Below are 20,675 nucleotides of genomic sequence, written 5' to 3'. Positions count from 1 at the left end.
GTAAAAAAGTTCATATAACCATATGCCCGGAAACGCTTCGTTAGCGAGTTACGCCTAGCGAAAGATTTCGCCCGGATTTCAGAACCCTTGGTGAAGTCAGGCCGTATAAAAAATGGTAAAGGTAGTTTACAAAGATACAAATACGATTGTTTTTTATGTTTTTATATCTGACAAATTTATTAAAATTCGTCCCAGAGCTGTAAATGCAATACTTTCAGAGATATCTTACGTAAAACACAAGAATTGGTGCAAAGAAATAACACATTTTTGTGTTTAACGTAAGATTACTTCCATAAATGTTAAATAAAGGTCATTTTTTTCTTAAACAGATTTGTAGAACATTTAATTTTGAAAAGATTCATGTGAATTACTTAGGAAAAAAATTAATAATAGGTATTGAAATTTAGCTTTATTTAAAAATAAAACAGACGCACAAAAATGCATATTCTTATCTGCATAAAATATTAACTAATGTTTAGGTTGTGAGTAACAGCTGATCATTTATTCAACACTTTTTATCGTCATATTTTCTTTGCAATGGTTGGCAATATCAGCTGATCAACAATTAAGTTCATGAAGTAATATTTGAATAACCTTTATGGAGGTTTTTGTATTGTGGCGTGTGAAGATTGTATTTTGTGAGATGCTGTGATTATTTGGAAATATTTTATACAAGTGTATAAAAATATTTTATTAAATATTTATTTTTAAAATATTTTATTAAATATTTTTATAAAAGTGTATGTAATTATCTTAGTAAATAATGGCAGATAATGTAAATGGTATGTATTCGTTTGAAGAGTATACGGACATGATACTGATTTACGGCAAAGTTAACAAGAATGGTTTAGCTGCAGTTCAGGAATATCGTGATACTTTTCCACATCGAACAACACCTGATCGCAAAACATTTGAAGCTGTGGAGAGACGACTTAGAGAAAACTGGTAGCTTTAAACCGAAGCGAATAGATACTGGTCGTCAACGTAGCGCAAGGAACTATAATAATGAACAAGCAATAATAAATGCTGTAGAATTATCACCAACCACAAGCACCAGACGATTATCACGTCAGTTAAATATTTGCCAGTCAAGCGTATGGCGGACACTTCATGAAGCACAGTTGTACCCATTCCATATAACACGTGTTCAAGACTTATTACCGCAAGATCTTAATAAACGGAAGATGTTCTGCCGCTGGTTAAGAAGAAATTGTTTACGACATCAGTATTTTCTTCGGCGTATTCTCGTTACTGATGAATCCTGTTTTACTAGAAATGGAATTGTAAAATTTTCGTAATACCCATACTTGGGCGTACGACAACCCACATGAAAACTGCGACGAGGCATTTTCAACATACATTTTCAGTCAATGTATGGCTTGGTGTTCTGGGTGATAATTTGATTGGTCCATTTTTCCTCCCTAATCGACTTAATGGAGTAGCGTACTTAAATTTTTTAAGAACAAACCTGCCTACCCTCTTGGAAGATATTCCTGTTCAAAACAGAATAAATGCATGGTTTATGCACGACGGAGCACCTCCACATTTTTCTAATGATGTGAAAAACTATTTAAATGATACATACGGTAGACAATGGATTGGTCGAAATGGACCAGTAAAATGGCCACCACGTTCTCCTGACCTCACGCCAGCAGACTTTTTCTTATGGGGTTGGATGAAGTCAATTGTTTATTCAAAACGGATTAACACCATAGAGGAGTTACGTAATCGCATTACAGAGGCGGCAGAAGAAACGATCAAGAATGCTCCAAACGTTATGAAACGCGCTAGAAAAGAGTGGATTCGTCGTGCGAAAACGTGCATTGGTAACAACGGAGGACACTTTGAGCAACTATTATAGGTGATTATTACAGTTTTATAAAGGTAAATACATTTTATGTTAATGTTCAGTCTAGAATAAATGATCAGCTGTTACTCACAACCTAAACATTAGTTAATATTTTATGCAGATAAGAATATGCATTTTTGTGCGTCTGTTTTATTTTTAAATAAAGCTAAATTTCAATACCTATTATTAATTTTTTTCCTAAGTAATTCACATGAATCTTTTCAGAATTAAATGTTCTACAAATCTGTTTAAGAAAAAAATGACCTTTATTTAACATTTATGGAAGTAATCTTACGTTAAACACAAAAATGTGTTATTTCTTTGCACCAATTCTTGTGTTTTACGTAAGATATCTCTGAAAGTATTGCATTTACAGCTCTGGGACGAATTTTAATAAATTTGTCAGATATAAAAACATAAAAAACAATCGTATTTGTATCTTTGTAACTACCTTTACCATTTTTATACGGCCTGACTTCACCAAGGGTTCTGAAATCCGGGCGAAATCTTTCGCTAGGCGTAACTCGCTAACGAAGCGTTTCCGGGCATATGGTTATATGAACTTTTTTACTTGTTTTTAGCTATAGAATAAGCTCTCGAGAGATTGCCGTTTAGTTTTGAATCACCCTGTATATCAGCAAATTTTTTTTGTATATTGTAGTGATAATGTGAACTTTATTCTTACACTAAACAACATATTCCACAATCAAAAGAATTTGTGAGAGGACCCTGGCTATTTTGGGGACATTACCCCACACCTTATCCCTATTGCTAAATAGTCTCATTACAAATTCAAATTCAAATTTATTTGATCACTAAGCATATTCAACAGGCAATAGATCATGTCAAAGACATTAAGACAACTAACAAGATAAAAAGCTAGATTACAGAAGGTACAATAAATAGTTAAATAAAAGGTATGTACATCACAAAAGCCAATAGCTAAAACTTAATGCTGCCAATGTCGCTATGATAACATTCTTTCAAGTTAAGTAAAGTAACAAATATATATATATATATAATTGTTTTACAATCTATTACAACGAATATATTCTTAATTTTCTAAACAAAGGCTTATAATTGTCATTTAAAGCTGAGACTAATAAGATTCTATTTTTTTTCAGCAACAAAACTCTTTCTATTCCATGAGCATTGCCCCAAAAAAGTAGTTCATAAGACAAGTTACTATGGAAAAGAGCATAGTACACATTTTTTAAGTAGTTGGCAGGGACACATTTTCTCAAATGTCTAATTATATATACAGTACAAGCTAACTTATTACGAAGGTTGTCAATATGGGGTAGCCATGTTAACTTACTATCCAATGTGATACCTAAACTTACTATCCAACGTGATTACTTTCACACTTGTGAGACACCACTGGTACAATTCCTCTGGTGTGAAATATTCTGACCTTCACTTACTTCTTATTTTCTATTTACGAATACAGCTTGTTTAACCACAGCATATATCTTCAACGGCGGTTAAATTAAACTAATAAAAGAAGCACTTTATTCATTGATTTGAAGTATGTCAAAAAATGTTTTCTTACCCTCAGAATCAACACCTTCACTTTTCATTAAGTTAATACACTATATATTAAGATAATGTCATTACCTTCAAAATTCATAAGTTTAAATTATGCCACTATTTTACATACTACTGTTGTACTGTGTAGTCCATACTATGTCTATTAAAACATTCTTGTATGAAGTATATTGCGTTATTGATTAGATCGATTTTAAGTTTTGTTCTGAGCTTTATCATATACATCTACATCACTTGTAATATCTTTTGCTAAACTGTTATAAAAGTTAACCCTAGTTTTTTTAATAAATTTCTAGATTATGTTCATCAAAAGTAAAGTTAATTCTTCTTTTAAAACAAATTAAAAACATACTAATAAGATAGTTTAAACACTAATGAGAGCTCCTGGTTTTAACAATTTAAGGGAGGGAGATAGTTTTAAACTCATTAACAATTTTTTACAACCTATCCAATGTCTGACATCTTTGTGGGTTTTGTAGCTAGGTTAAGGACGAGACTATGATGAATTTGATTTGAATGAAATTGCACACACGGCAGTGACTTGAATTTTAGTGACGGAATTGACGGTGTAAAATATGCACAAAGTCCAAATGTCAACGGTTTGTACTGCGGTAGTAGGTTCTAATCTATAAATAATATAAATTTATTTTCTCTTTTCTTTAAAGAAAATTCATTTTTACACAAAATCTTTTAATATACATGATTTTTTGTCATCCTGACCTCGAAATACTGGTATTTCTGAATATTTATTGACATAAAATAAGAGATTTGTATCACGTAAAATCTATCCTTCTCATTCTTGTTTGTCTGTGGTGTAATCCAAAATGTTAAAAATATTATATACTAAATATTTGATCAAACTTTAATTTTTATAAGATAGATTTTTACTACAACACTTTTTTAATGTTTTTTTACATTTTTGCTTGAACAACAGTAGGATATGTGTATTCCTCACTATGTTATAAAATAAAAACTAAATTAAGAATTGTGAAAATGTTTTGGACAGCTATTGTTCAACATGTTTTCTCTCTGATTCATAGAATACATCCCAGCATGTTGTGCAGATAATGATGTTAGAAAATGGCATTCAAATGTTTAAATTTATTTTCAAATATTGAAATTTTAATTCATTTTTCTACCAACTAGTTTTAGAGTCGTTTCTTGGATTGAAACGGAAAATTTATAATTGAATTGGCTAATTAGTAACAGTTTAATAATCAAATTGAATATCAAAAATTCATTAGGCCTATGTAGGCTATAATTAGTAAAAACTGCCTTACTTTAGAATGTTAGTTGCTCCCATATAAATTACTATAAGTGTCTCAATCACCTGTGACGTTTGACCATATCTCCAGTGCCCAACTGGCCATGTTGTACACTTCCCCATGTCCAAACTTCAGTCTTGATCAGTCGAGCACCTCGAGCTAGTATCCCAGCCAGCCGCTCCGCTACGCCGCGGTCTGACACCTCACTACATCCTCCACTGCATGACCACTCACATCTGAGCAGACAAGGAAACCAGATGAGTTGACCTTACCTCGATCCAAGGTTACATTGTTTACAAAATAATCTATTGTTTGTCAACTTCTAAACAGTTTTGACCAATCTACATCTGTGTCATTCAATACAGCCTGGGTATTGATTATTGTTTATACAATTATTGTCTCTACTCTCTCTAGGTTATACTACATTTATGTTTAAATTTATTTTTTATTTAAATACATAGCACCTTGAACATCACTATATTTAAATCAGCTATCATCTATGTATTGAAATTATTTTGAAAATCAATTTTACGTTGCTAAATTGCACATATTGAAATTCGCAGAACACACATCACTAAAATTAGTATTAGTAATTTAATAAATAATATTTTTTAAACATTTAATATATCGTAGACACGTGTTTCAGCATTAAGGCATCTTAAGTGTACAGTTCAATAACATCTAAAATCAATTAGTTAAATGAACAAATAAGTAGATACACACATATGAAACATTAAATGTATGTTAAATTTATAGTGACTTAGTAGTTCTTTTTAACTGTTTTCTCTATTTAAAAATTTAATTTTTTCAACAATTTGGTTTTCTAGTGTATTTACACATATGTATGTTTCATATATATATATATATATATATATATATATATACATTAAATTTATATAAATGGCAATAGTCTTATTTAATTTCAATAAACATTGAATCGCAAAAAGTACTTGCTCCGCCGGGACTCGAACCCGGATCTCTCACTTGCCGGGTGAATGTGCTACCATTAAACCACAGAGCCCTCACTTTTTACGATTCAATTATTTTGTATTTGGCCGTTTCTTTCACATATATGTGTTTAAATAACCAAACTAACATATGATCGGAAGACCAAATACCTGTCAAATGACTTTATTTACATTAAATTTGTATAAATGGCAATAGCCTTATTTAATTTCAATAAACATTGAATCGCAAAAAGTATATATAATATATATATATATATATATATATATATATATATATATATATATACTTATATGAGTTATTTATTTGTTTTAGATATTATTAAATTGTATACTAAAGATGGCTTAATGTTGAAACACATGTCTACAATATTTTAAATGTTTAAAAAAAGTTTTAGTGTAATATTTTATATTAATTAAAAAAAATATTTATTTTAGAAAATATAGTCTAAGTTAATGTGTAAGTATAAAATGTATTGCAGTTTTCCCAAATGCATGTATCGACACAATTTTATATTTATTGACAAATAATGAATAAAGATAATTAGAATTGAATTGAAATGGATCTCAGACGCCCAACAGAACTGGCTTAGGCGGCAACCCTACCTTGCCATCCTTAAAATTTGATTGATTAAATGGCTTTGTCTATAAAATTATCTGGCCATCTCAAAATAAAGTTTGTAAAATTCAGAAAAAGTTTAAGAATAAAAATTTTCATCTTGGAAGGCTTCTTGTAAGCTTATCTTTAATGAATTTAAAGTTGTAACTGTCCAAGGCTAATAATTTCAATACATTATTAAAAGTGCAGTATAATAGACAGCCTGTGTGATGGAACCTACATACTACATGATCATAATACTACGCATAAAACTAATTTTCAATACCTCAGACATCTGAAAGTAATGGAAAAGACAACATGACCATCCTATATGAGGAAAACTTCTTTCAATAAATTACCTTCAAAGTTTAAGGAATCAATATATAAGTGTATTCAGATATAAAACAAAAATATACTATAAAGTAAGCGCACCATGATATGTAAATTTAATACTCTGTGTTATTGATGTAGGCTATCCTTCCCAATCATCAAAATTGTACCTACCTTAATTCAGGCTCAGATCATATGAGCTCTTTTTATATTTTTAATACCTATGTATGTATTTACCTACTTATATAGCGTAGTAATAAATAATAGGTAGGGACAGAATGGCATCCTTGTCCCATCAAAATAGCTTCCTTTTGGGAGGCAGAAGACAGGAACCGATCATCATAATGACATGTTATTGTCAATGTGGGTCAAATAACATCTGTTCTTTCTAATAAAGTAGTATTTTAGGTCCTCAATAAGAAAAACGCTTCCAAAAATAGTGGACTTTGCATAATACTAAAGTACTAGTTTGGCAATAACCCAACCCTACCAGTTGCCTGTAATTCACCACCTTGTCAATTATACTATCTCAACCACAACGTATATTGAGAATACACTGACCACCCTATCATGCCAATCTATGGTCAAAATTATATCCTTTTTATTAACCGGTGATTTTACAGCAACATGAGGTGTTATGGGTGTTGTAAAACTTCACATAAACTGTCGGCATCTATTTCTTTGAGTGTTAATAACATAGACACAACACACAATGTGTTTACAATGTATTAAAAGTCACATTAGTAGTATTTAAAACAAGCATCACATTTAGTATTAAACAATGTATACATATAGTTATATATGTTATTATAACATTTTATGATAAGTGAGGTATTTAATTTATTTAAGTCATGTGATTTCAATATTTTTATGTAATACACAGTACTTTTTTTTCTTTATAAACATTTAAGAATTTGTGTTGTGTATTTAAAATACACAAAAATGTTATTTAACCTATCAACATATTTAAATTATTTTTTTATTGGTTTAGAGATGAATAAAGTTTAATGAATTTGGAAGTAATATTAAGCTAGATGTTCAATATTCTTTAACAAGTAAAAAAGGTAAAAAAGCTTTATTAGTAAGTAATAATGTAAACCATTTTATAACTATCTCTAATATTAATCTTCTTTAGAAAACTACAAAGCATAATTTAGCTGAGTATGATTATAAATAAAGACAATAACAACTTTTATGTTAAAGCTGCAAAATATCAGATTGCAAATGAACATGTAAAAGCAAATTGTAATATATGGAAATGGTCCTCTCATTGTACTTCCCCCATATAAATTGTTTCAATAATTTAAAAATCATTAAATTTGCACTAAAAACTTTAATTTTTATTTAAAGGTAAGTACAATTTTAAAATTTCTAGAGATATTAATAAGTTAATCTAGACTACATGCTAAATTTTATAAAATTTAGACCAAATCACATAGTCTTAAAGTGACCAAACATGGTATAGTGGACACACATACAAACAAACATTTTTTCTTGCACACACTATATTCCGCACAAGTTCAACAGAATTCATATCATGTAATGTATTATGAAAATAAATTTTTTTAACTAGAACAGAAACTTTAACACAAAACCATTTTTCAAATTTAAAACATCTTAAAAATTAAAATTTCATGCAAAAACTTCCAATATCTATTTTCTGAGAAATCATAAAACTTTTACCTGGCCTATATGTTATTATATACAAGAGACATTATCACAACATCCTCATAAAAGTCCCTTTCAATGTTTAATTAGATTAATTTCATAGCAATAATACTTACTTTACACTGGAAGTATTGCTGGCATGTGATAAATTGAAATCATCAGTCACAAAATCATCGAAAGAATCACTGTTGTTATCTGAGCCACCACTCATGTGTCTTGATAAGGTAGCAACTTTATCGCCAACAGTTTTCACCCCTTCGTAGACCAAAACTTGCAACAGTAGACACGTTTTGTTTAATTATTTTTGTTGGAACAGAGACTTCTGCTAGGAACTCTTCTCCACCTGATGAAACCCAAGAAAGTTGTCGGGTCAGAAAACTGACGAGCAGATTCAGTATTGATATGAAGAAGGCCCATTCCATCTCCTTTTTCTGCAATGACACTAATACTCTCATCTTCCTCTGCTTCTTTAGCATCGGATACAGACTTTTCATCATTAATTACTGAATGAGAATCTTCCTCAGTAGACGATGAAGTATTGTCGTTTTCATTATTCCTGTCTTCACTGCCTATTGTGTTATTTCTACTGGTTGGCGTCGATGGACTCGGAGAGTCGTTAGATACTGGAAGACCCAAAGGACAGGTATCAAAGCAAGTCTGTGGTGATAAAGGAGAAACTATATTTTCACTAACGCACTGTGAACATACAGATGAAAATACATTCCCTTCATCACTTTTACTGTCTTCCTCTAAAGCTGTTGGAAGAACATCACTTTCACGTTTATGTGTTATGACAACATTAAAATCTTTTCCACTACTAATACATGTAATAGTACGACCTTCAAAAAACCCAACTTTGGTGGGCTCATCTTCCTTGTGAACGTCGAGTTGAGGATGTTCACCAGAAACCCATAAATGGACCGGTGTCTGAGAGGAAAAGTACACCCATTGCTCCTCCTGATATGCTTTTTACAGTTATGTGCTGACTGTTTGTTGTATGTCCATGTGCACATCTTCTAGCTTCTTCAAATAAAATTACTTCTATTACATTTGCTACATTATCAGGATACAATTTAAAAACTTTGCCTCGATCATTTAAGAAAATAAAGAACATTATTTGAACATACAAAGTCTACAGCTTTTTATCTCAGAAATGGTAAAGTTCACTGAACAATCTGGAGAAGATATAGTTCCAAACCATACAATATGATTAGTATCCAGAAGGATTAAAAATTTCTCCGAGACACCCAATTTTAATGGGATCTTGAGGTAAATTGTCAGAACTAGTAGTCAAGCACAATTTTGAAGAACCCTTCCATAGATGGATGGTTTTCATAATTTGTATAAAAATTATTGGAAATCACTCTGCACTTTATGCATCTACCTGACACCTGTAACCTCCTGATATGGATTTTTAAATTAATCATATTTCTGAGAATTTCCACTATTATACGGCAACATTATGCATACAAATTAAAATACACCAAAATTATAACTTAACGCAAAATTGTCTGGTTGTTAATAAACTGTTATCACGTAAGTCGTTATCTCCATGTTTAACATCACTCATTCTTCAGTACACAGTCTTCTGTACCAAATGATCAAATTGATGTTATTTTCTGTGTTGTGAACAACTATAATTTCTTATTTCTCTAACAATAATAAATATTAACATTTTAATTAACAAATTTAACCTCACATAAAGGGAGCTACTATGTCTGAACTAACAAGGTAAATGACTGTGACTTCAACTGGTTACTAATATTTACACAACCGATGACACTTCCATCTCCATGCACTTGGAGCACTTATAACAGACGACGTTTTCTACATAGAGAATTAATAAACAAAACAAGGAAATCCAAGGAAGCACACCACCGGGGCCGCTCAATAACACCGTGCACAAATTACCGAAAACAAGGCGGCCTACAGTGCCGAATGTCAAATTAGGAATTTTCACGTAATGCCTGAAAAAGAGAAAGAGTTGTACACTATCTAATCAACCATTTGCCCACAGTGCATAAAAGGGAAGAAAATAAGGAAAATTATTTTTATAGACAGGTGTTCAGTAGTGTTGCAATACTTTGGGATTTTATACACATACGAAAAGAGCAAAATAATATGTATGAAGGTATGTCCTAAACCTTCAGTTTTCCGTCTATATATTTTCTATAAAAAAAATATCTTTTGAACCAGCTAAGATAAAGTTATGAAACTTGAGAATTATATTAACCTTTGGTACACTTTTTTGAAAATAAAATATTAACATAATTGTTTTACCTGTTTCAAAATAGAGGACGTTTAAATTATTCCAACGAAAAAACTCAAAACCTACTAATTCTACAAAAAATATACAGGAATACTATTTAGGTGATTGTTTTTATAAGTTCAACAATGTTTCATCAAAATCGGATGAAAAAGAAATGAGCTGGACTAACAAACATAAAATCGTGTTTTATACCATTACACAATAGCAAGTGTACCTTTCAAGACTGTTTGTACTCGAACAGCTAGTTCGAAATTGAAACTCATTAAGATATGTCAATTAAAATCTCTTAATACTAGTATTATCAGTGTTAAGTTTCGAAATCTTTAAACATTTCCAAAATAATATTTCTTAAAAAGTTAAATTTTACATAACATCTATAATGACAAAAGAGTAAGAAGCAAGGATTGTTTTATTTTTTTAATTTAGACATAGTTTTTTCATATACATACAAGATGTATTCATAACTATATTATTATAAAGTACACTATTTCTCTTGTATTCTGTGATAAACTATTATTATCAAGCAATGACGACAATTTTAATGATTTATTGATATATAAAGAACAATACAATAACTTCATTTCAATGGATCGAGCTTGGTGTATTTCTTTCCGTCACTACTCTCTTCACTACGCTGGTTTCAGGCTTGGTTACGTCATCGGTTAAGTATATCCCCTTTCACTTTTATTACTTTACCATAGATTTTCCCACTCTTCTACACATAGCTTTAATTTTATTTGTACATAACTGAATTGTATTGCCCATTTTATTAGTTACATGTTTTTAGCTACAAAATTTTTGACTATTCCCCAAATATCTCGATTGGATTAAGGTCCGGATGGTACGGCGGTAATCGAATACCAGAATGACCAACACTGGTTGAGGAGGTTGTCAAAAACAAAAATTGTGTATATCTGTCTTTGTGGAGTTTTATTAGTTCGTATAATTCAGATTTTAGTACCGAAGTGTTGTATTCAATTGTATGCTCATCCAACCATCTACTCGTATCAGCTTTTGTCAAATTCAAATTAGGAGCTTTATGTATTTAAACACTGTGATATGACGTATTTTCTATGACGACGACTGATTTATTGGAAGATTAGGAATCAATTGGTTTTTTTGGTCAAAAGCACTGGTTCATTAGCCTGTAATAGTCACCTTCAGTAGTTGAAACCCATGTCACCTTCTGCGTAGATTATATTCACCCTACCAACCTTCTTTATATAATTGTTTAACCCTCTAAACTATCATCACACCATATTATCGAGTGACGTATGTTAAAAGAACATAATATTCGTCGATATACACGACTAGCAGGTTTTCTTTTCTAAATTATTTTCTTTTTCGAATAGTCAATCCTCTTAACAATTGTTCTAAGCTTTAATACACTGCCTTTGAAATTGAAATTCTCTGATTGTTTATTTTTAATAACTTTATATAGGTAAGGAAATGAATTCTCGGTACTGTAAAAATTGTACATTGTTCTTCTTATGGCACATTTATCAAAGTCGTCAATTTCTGTGACGATTTAAATTTTATGGGTGCAGGAAATGAGCATGTTAATTGCTTCATCCGAGATGTCAAAATCTTTCTTTTCTTTATTACTCCGATCGAAACTCCGCAAGCTACTGCCGTTATTTCTATAGGTACTTTTTTTAACTTTATGGAGTTTGGGTCAATAACTTAATAAGAGAAACTCTGCCAATTATTTCTCTTGCCTAGCTGTGAAGTATTCTCTTGGTATTACCTTCGAAATGAATGTTTCTAGCATATCCCTCTCCCGCTTGCATTGTTTCAAGGCGCTCACGGTGCTTCTAACCTCAAATAATTCGCTCTGCCGGTCGCGCTCTGTCAAAATACGCGGCGCCTCAACTTACACACGTTCTGTCATTGTAATTAACTATAAATTATATATATATATATATATATATATATATATATATATATATATATATATATATATATATATATATATATATATATATATATTAATTATTTTACTATATATTGATTCAATGAAGTTGATTGTACGAGACCAGGGGGGGACACACGGACAGCTGGGCGCCGGTGGCGCGGGGTTGTTTGTTGCGCAGTTACTTAGTAAAGGTCATTGTCTGGCTCGCAGTCACTGCCACTGCCGCTGTGATCACTCCGAACTACATCCTCAATGCCAAAACCACTTCACAAGGCTCTGGTACATCACTACACTCACTTGAATCGTCGCAATCACTACTAATAACGAGATCGATTTTAATGTCACGAAGTGTACGACTACAACCAGCCATTGTTTCCGCACAACTAATATAAATAGAAAATAATGGAATAAATCTACTATAAAAGTAAAGTAAATGGTCTCCTGATAGCAAACAACCCGTAGTAGTACAAAATATTGCTACTCGAGAGCAGCACTTATCGGCTCTAGTGTGTAAAGCAGTGCGTGCCGATCCGTGGCGTTTAAGCTGCAGTGGCTATGTGGTGGCCGTGCCGATTCATGCCTTGCGAGCGGGAGAGGGATATTGTAACCATTTGATTTTATGAGCTAAACCAATGTAGAGACATAAAAATATCCAAAAGCCCTAACAAATATTATACTAGATCTTAAATTTATTTCACTTACCACGATTTGTGTGAGTTTAACCAATGAGGAGAAACGAACAAAAATGTCTGCCATAGCAATATAATAATAGGCATAAGCCTGACTTCATAACATGACAGAAACATGACGACACTGAATTTTGTATGTCCAACTGTCATAGGAAAAAATTGGACTAGACATTTGTTTTATTTTACTGAACTGATTTATGTGTATTAATCAATCAGGAGAACCATGGACCAAAATTTATTCACAACAAAATTATAGGTTATGCCCAACCTCATGTAACCATGCATCAGAATTTTGTTATTTAATATCTTTGATGATAAATTGTAATCTTTTGATTTAATGTGAGTACCTATGCTAATCAATCAATTTTCAGTCCTGGTTTATTGAGAGACCATACATGATACAATATCCAGTTTGTCCATTTAATTTGAAATGCTTCAGATATTCAACTACCGGAGGATATTAATGATAAGTACTTTGATAGACTTTGATTTGTAGACCTTCTATCAGATGACTGAGCTTGCACTTTGGTAAAGAGCCCAAATAATTTCTTCTGCCGTTACTTTGTCAGGTTCAAGGTAAAGTTGAAGGCTGTTACCAGAGGGACCTTAGCATTGCATTACATTTTACTAAATCTACTGTATTGCACATTTCAACGCTTCTAAACTAATAGCTTCTGAAACGCTGTCAGCTACCAAACATATTTGCTTTCTTCTAGTTTAACACCTAATTGTTTTAGAGTTATTTGTTAACGTTTTGCTAATGTTGTTAACTATAAATGTCTTGATGTTTCTTTTCCAAAGCATATTTTTATTGCAGTTTGTCTACCACTTCCATCTGTAAGTTGCACGGAGCGCAGAGAAAGCTTTATATTTATCCTCTTTTATTTATTTTAACCACTGAAAGTTCTTATTGAACCCTTGCACCCAAGAGATATTGAAGACAATTACCAGTCATTTTATGTTTTCATAGTAATGACTGAAATAAAGAGTCAGTTTGATCATGACTATAAATGTCTTGATGTTTCTTTTCCAAAGCAATATTTTTATTGCAGTTTGTCTACCACTTCCATCTGTGAGTTGCACGGAGCGCAGAAAGCTTTATATTTATCCTCTTTTATTTATTTTAACCACTGAAAGTTCTTATTGAACTCTTGCACCCAAGAGATATTGAAGACAATTACCAGTCATTTTATGTTTTCATAGTAACGACTGAAATAAAAAGTCAGTTTGATCATGACTATACCAGAGACCTAAAAGAAACATACAAGTAATAAACTTATTATTTGTATACGAATACAGTTTTCCATCCAGACCTATAAACACGTGTTGGTGTGAGATTAGAATATTATAGCTACTAACTGTTGCCTTTAAAAGATGCTACTACTTTCTAGGTTATGACAGAAAGAGCATGAGCATGGGACCCTTCATGTATGCTTCACTGGGACAATGAAAATTAGGCCCACAATGAAATATTAAGATGAACTTAATACTGTAATAGTATTAGCTTCCCTTTCAAACATAATTTAAATGTATTTATTAGGGGACTTGAAAATGTTCTGTCCAACTCTTAATTTGCCTAAAACCTGCCTATGGCAGAAAGAAACATGAACCTGCATCCTCAGTTTTGCTTTATTGGGAACAAATTAAATAAACCATAAAATAGATATAATGGTAATTATATAGTTATTAAAATTTTTTTTATAGGTAAGTGACGAGATAAGTTTTGTCTATATGTATTAGTAAATAGTTGTTTGGTATGAAAAAAGTAGACTGCAAAAAGATGTAACTTTTTGTGAGTTCAGGAATGAAGTGATTAGGTCTGTGGAGATCAGATAAGAAGAAACTAGATAAGTTTCTGACCTTTGTACCATCAGATAGCTGTTCTGAATGACAAAATCAATGTTTATAAAATCAATGTCATCACATCATCTTCTTTCCCAAACATTACGACAAGGAACTTCAAAACTTCACATTACCAAAAATTAAACAAAGACATATGAGACAAAAAAAAACGCAGGACTCGGTGGACCGGACCTGTAGAAACCCCGTAAATTCTATATTTATCTATGAGTCTATTCAAACTCATAATCTAACTTTATTAGAAGTCATGGTACATAAAATTTTTCGATTTCAACATTGGTCCAGATTTGCACATTTTTATAGGTACAATTTTTGTTATTTATATATTACACTAATGTATATTTTGCTCAAAAAGTAACAAAAACACTCTACTTTAGTGTAAAATAAAACATTTAGTTAATGATAATATCACACGTTACTTCAAACTATATGTACACTATTTACAAGAAAAAACAAAAAAAAAACAATTTCCAATATAAGAAAATATCATTATAAAACAAGAAAATTAGTTAAAACTTGTTAATCTTTCCCACCGAACTTTATGTACTAAAAATATAAAAAATCATCTAGAAATAAAATTACCACTTCTAATATTATATTGTGGTGAAGAATTGTGTTGAATGGGTAAAGAATTTGAGTTTTAGAGGAGAGATAATAAATAAAAATAGATATACTATAAATAATATCTATAAATAGGTACACAATGCTGTGGGAGTTACACAGGCTGTTCATAGATGCAATACAGTTAAAGAACTAATAAGAGAAAATAATCTAAGAGAAAACCTTTATATCCCTAGGGCTACAGCTAGAGAAATCATAAATCTTATACAATCAGTGAATGAAAATAAGCCTCCAGGTATAGATTTAATAAGACAAAAGGATTTAAAAATACTCTCACATTCACTTGGACCTGCATTGGCGAGAGCAATAAATTTGTCTTTGAGTGAAGGAATATTCCCTGAGTGTCTTAAGACTTCAATAGTGAGGACCTATATATAAAAAAGGGCTCTAGAGAAATTTATGAGAATTATAGGCCAGTGTCATTGCTTCCCAGTATAGAAAAGATATATGAACAATTTGTTGTGAATAAGTTAAATGGGTTCTTGAATCAATGTCACATTATTAATGAGAATCAATATATGCTTTTCAAAAGGGTAAGGGAACTGAACTTCTTTGAAGGACTTTTTACTAACTATGTAAATGAACAGTTAGAAAAAGGGTGTTATGTATTGGCTTTATTTTTGGATCTATCAAAGGCATTTGATACCATCAATCATAATAAGATGTTAGTAGTCCTGGAGAACATTGGTGTTGTTGGAGTAAACTTAAACTGGTTCAAATCATATTTACAAAACAGAGGTTACAGAGTAAAAATAGTAAACACTTATAGTGAATATAAGCTAAGCAACTGTGGTGTACCACAAGGTAGTAAACCTTGGTCCATTACTGTTTAATATCTATATAAATAATATTTTTAATGTAACTAATTATGTAAAGGTGTGTTGCATATGCAGATGACATCCTTCTGGTAGCATCTCATATGGATCTGGTAACTGCCCAAGCAATGCTTCAAAAAGATTTTAATGAAATAAATTAAATGGTTTGCATAATATGGAACTTGTTATAAATCCAAAAAAGACTGTTATGATGAATATTCACTTAAGAAATAAAAAAGTAGGAAAATGAGCCTGTTTTAAAATACCACACATGTATGTGTGAGCAACTACACACAAGTTTATACCTCACTTCATGTGATTGTGACATAATAAAATTAGTATGTACCTATGATTATCTTGGGATTAACAATAGATAATGGTTTACATGGAAATACAACATTGAGAAAATCCAGAAAAAGATTTGCTCGTGTGTTGCTGTATTTTATAGATTAAAAAATATATTGAATATTGAAAGCAAGACTTCAGTATACAAGGCGTTAGTGGAGTCAATTGTTAGATATGGAATAATTGCATATGGAACAGCTGCAGACAACCAACTCAATAAGATACAAAGCCTTCAAAAGAAATGTCTGGATATGATGTTGAATGGCAGAAGCTAATGGTATTACAGAAAAACAGTTGTATATACAAAGCCAATAGCTTGACACCAAAGGGTTATTACAAGTATAGCATCCTTGTATATTATTTTGCAGACAATTAAATATAAAATTTTCAAACAGCAAGAACACTTCTATAGCTTTAAGAAATATTGAAAAATTTAAAGTTTATAGAATAACAAATACTTTTGGTAAAAGATTGGCAAAATATATTGTTCCTTGCCTATTTAACAGTCTACCAAATTATATTTTTAATGAACATAAATTATTGTAAGTTTAAAAAAACTTGTTTACAGGTGGTTAATGGAAGAGTTATAAATTTTCTAGAATATAGATCTGTATAAACATTTCTAGATATTATTAACTTATTATGTTTATTAGTAAAGAAGAATTTGTGAGTATGTAGGGTATGTATGTATGTTATTATTTTAATGTTATTGTGGAAATTTACTGTTTTTAATGATTGTTGCTGTGATAAATATATAGCCTATATTAACTTGTTGTTAACTTATACCATAATATTGTTATTTTTTATAGTTTAGTTTTGTTATTGTAATGTTGTTGTTTGGAGTCTGTTGTTGATTTTGGTTATTGCTGTGATAAACATATAGTGTATATTAATTCTGTTATTGTGGTCCATGTTATATTTTTTATAGTTTTGTTATGCTTTTTGATATTATGAATAAACATTATTAGATTGTGTTATATGTGATAAAACATATAGGCCTAGTATATATAGTTATTATAATATGTTATTTATTGTGTTATAGTCTAGCTTAATAGTTTTTAATTATTTATGTAAACCTGATTAAGCTTCATGAATCTATGGTGGATCTGGTTGCCCTATTATAGATAAAATCAGATACAGAGTAAAACAGTATATTTTTGTTGCAAATTCTGACATAATGTTGTCAGTTGTTTGTGTTTAAAATGTTTTGATGTGATGATGGGATTGTTGTTAAGAAAATTTTACAGATATATTTATAAAGCATAGCCTATAGTTTTTGTTGTTGTTGTTGTTGATATATAAGTTGGTTTTGTTAAAGTTTATTAGTTTAAATTACTTATTATTATTTATTTATTTATTGCTTTTTTTTAATACAAACACATGCCAAATATAACACATGAATTTTATCTATACAATAATTAAACCGTTTGCTAGGGTTTGCCATTGGTTATGAAAGCCTAGACTAAAGAGGGGAGGAGCTGCAGGTTGTTGTGGTGGCCGCGGTACTGTACTGCAGTAAGAGAGTTTAGGAATGGAAATTCGTTAGATACGACTAAACAATATGCAATATGAAATAACTTACATTTTGGAAGGAGTAGGAAAATGAATTATTATCAATATATAAATGCGTCAAAACACAATGAAATAACACATACACAATAACACAAAACAACAATTAGGTTAGCACAGGGATAACACAAACACATATCGCAGACTGAATAGGCAAACAGACATCATTGACATATATTTTGAATGCTGTAAATGCTACACATGGGTGAAATAAATTAACACAGTTATTTATTTATTGATAATCATCTAAAATGAACTTTAATAATTAGAGCAAAATTCATCTAGATTTTGCACGTGCATTGCAGTTGCAGAAATAAACACTGGTAGTGGCGGAACAAGGAATCAAGGAACGCCTGATGGGAGGGGGTATTTATTCTTGTCTCATACCGATTGGAATTGGGTAAGGACATCGACTGCTTCTGAATATAAATTATACAAATCCAATCACACTATATGACCAGTGCAAATTTGTTAGTTAGGAACATGAACTTAATTTTAAGAGTTAGAGACCGGTTTTATCAGTGGTAATAATTTGAAATGTAAAGATAAACATAAAACAAACCTGTATGCTGTTACTCGTGCTTGTAAAACTTTAACAAAGTAATGAATGCCAATTTTGATACGTAATTTAATAAATACATTGTATGGTTTAGTTAAGATAGTTTAATTTGGACCCCGCTGATAAGTGTTGTACTTAGCGGGGCCATTGAAAAATGTAAGCTTTTGGAAATAAAACCAATTCAATTCAATTCAATTCAAAATAAATAAATATATATTTTCAATAAATATTTATACTTGCTTGGCCGAGACTCGAACCCGGATCTCTCACTTGCCGGGTGAATGTGCTACCATTACACCACAGAGCGATTACCATAACACTTTTTACGATTCAATTATTTTGCATTTGGCCCTATCTGTCACATATATGTATATATATAAATAGACTTTGGATTAAAAATAACCATAACTTTGCTATTTGATTATTTTGTAGTAAAACAATAATTTCCAACAGGATGTTATATACCTAAAATGCTTAACAAAAAATCATGTAGAGTTAATGATCACTTCTTATTAAATGTAGGATGGGATTAGGATATAGGTTTAGAGGGAAGCATTTTATTCAATATAGAATTAAAATAATCACAATTTGACCATTTGATACATAATAGTTATTGTATTTATGCTCCTAACCTACAGTACATTCCTAATTACAGTAGTCTACTCCAATTCAGTTCACAATTCATCAGTCCTCTATATGATATCTTTTAAAATAAGATTATATTTCTCAGATATATTCTGTAATACACTTTAAGGAGCTGATGGCTGCAAGGTTGTCTTTGTCTATTTAAATCCTGTCTGTGATTGTCTCCTTATCTTGGATTAGACATATTTGTTTTTTAATGAGGTTGTCTCATTGCACCAACCAGACAACACAATTATGAGCTGACTGATGCCAAGCATATATCACATATTAAGTCAAATTAACGGTCTTAAAATAAAATAGTGAAACAAAATATCACTTTGATTTAAAAAAAAAAATTACCTACACATATTCTTTAACATTTCCATGGTAAAATTTGGCCTGTCTGTCATTTTTTGTAAGGTAGGTCATAGTAGTAATGGAATAAATACATTTATTCCACATACATTTATGATTGATATACTGCATAGTTTTTGTATCTAAAACTTTCAAACAATTAATAAATAAGGCCTTTTAGTCCACATTTTAAAAACAAAGTTTTTAGCACTTTACAAAAGAATTATAGGTTTTTATTTATTATTGACGTGACAACGTCTTAAATTAGGTTGCGGCTCGGAGTCACTCATGAAAAACTGTAACGCCCGGTAAACGTTACGATGCCCGGCCAGTGGGTCCGCCGCACGGGAATAAAGCAGATAACTGTGGGTCCGCCGCACGGGATAAAGCAGATAACTATGTTTATTCGTGAAAATGTGGAGTGCTTAGATTCGTCATTTACAACAACTACAACAATAAAGGTAAATAATTGTACACTAATATTTCATTATCGTAAACTATGATTGATTGATTAATTGTTTAGATTGACACAAAAGTTGAGAAACTGAGTTTATAAGTTATGTCATACTATTGACAAATGTTGATAGTGTTAAGTAAATTATTAGTTTAAATCACTCTGCAATCAATCGTAATTCAGTCGATTGAGAAGAAACAGCGCGTATTGCTAGTCAAATACATTTAAAATAACAAAAAACAGTAGCAGTTTGTGGGACTGCCGATAGAAGTGAAAACGGAACTATTAAGTTGAGAGTAAATTAACAATACGTTATAGTAGCAGTACATCTGCAATTTGTTAATGTGACGCGTTTTTTAATTTTCCAATTTTAAAATC

The 20,675-nt window shown here is 30.9% G+C and overlaps 1 protein-coding gene across 1 annotated transcript in view; it reads right to left on the bottom strand.

The window, feature by feature from the left end:
• The window catches only part of LOC124371926, a gene marked incomplete at its 3' end in the record, with an annotated part of 49,838 nt that extends 41,353 nt beyond the window's left edge, over nucleotides 1-8,485 (bottom strand). The window contains exons 1-2 of the mRNA XM_046830297.1: nucleotides 8,340-8,485; nucleotides 4,728-4,898 (exon numbers count right to left, since the gene is read on the bottom strand). Coding sequence (XP_046686253.1) covers nucleotides 4,728-4,898; nucleotides 8,340-8,434 — 266 coding nt within the window. The remainder of the gene's footprint in view (nucleotides 1-4,727; nucleotides 4,899-8,339) is intronic.
• Between the last annotated feature and the right edge of the window lie 12,190 nt (nucleotides 8,486-20,675).

This window comes from Homalodisca vitripennis, unplaced genomic scaffold (assembly GCF_021130785.1).
Source record: "Homalodisca vitripennis isolate AUS2020 unplaced genomic scaffold, UT_GWSS_2.1 ScUCBcl_2256;HRSCAF=6820, whole genome shotgun sequence".
Taxonomy (NCBI): domain Eukaryota; kingdom Metazoa; phylum Arthropoda; class Insecta; order Hemiptera; family Cicadellidae; genus Homalodisca; species Homalodisca vitripennis.
Note: the sequence above shows the minus strand (reverse complement) of the source record. Positions and strands in the feature narration are given on the sequence as shown.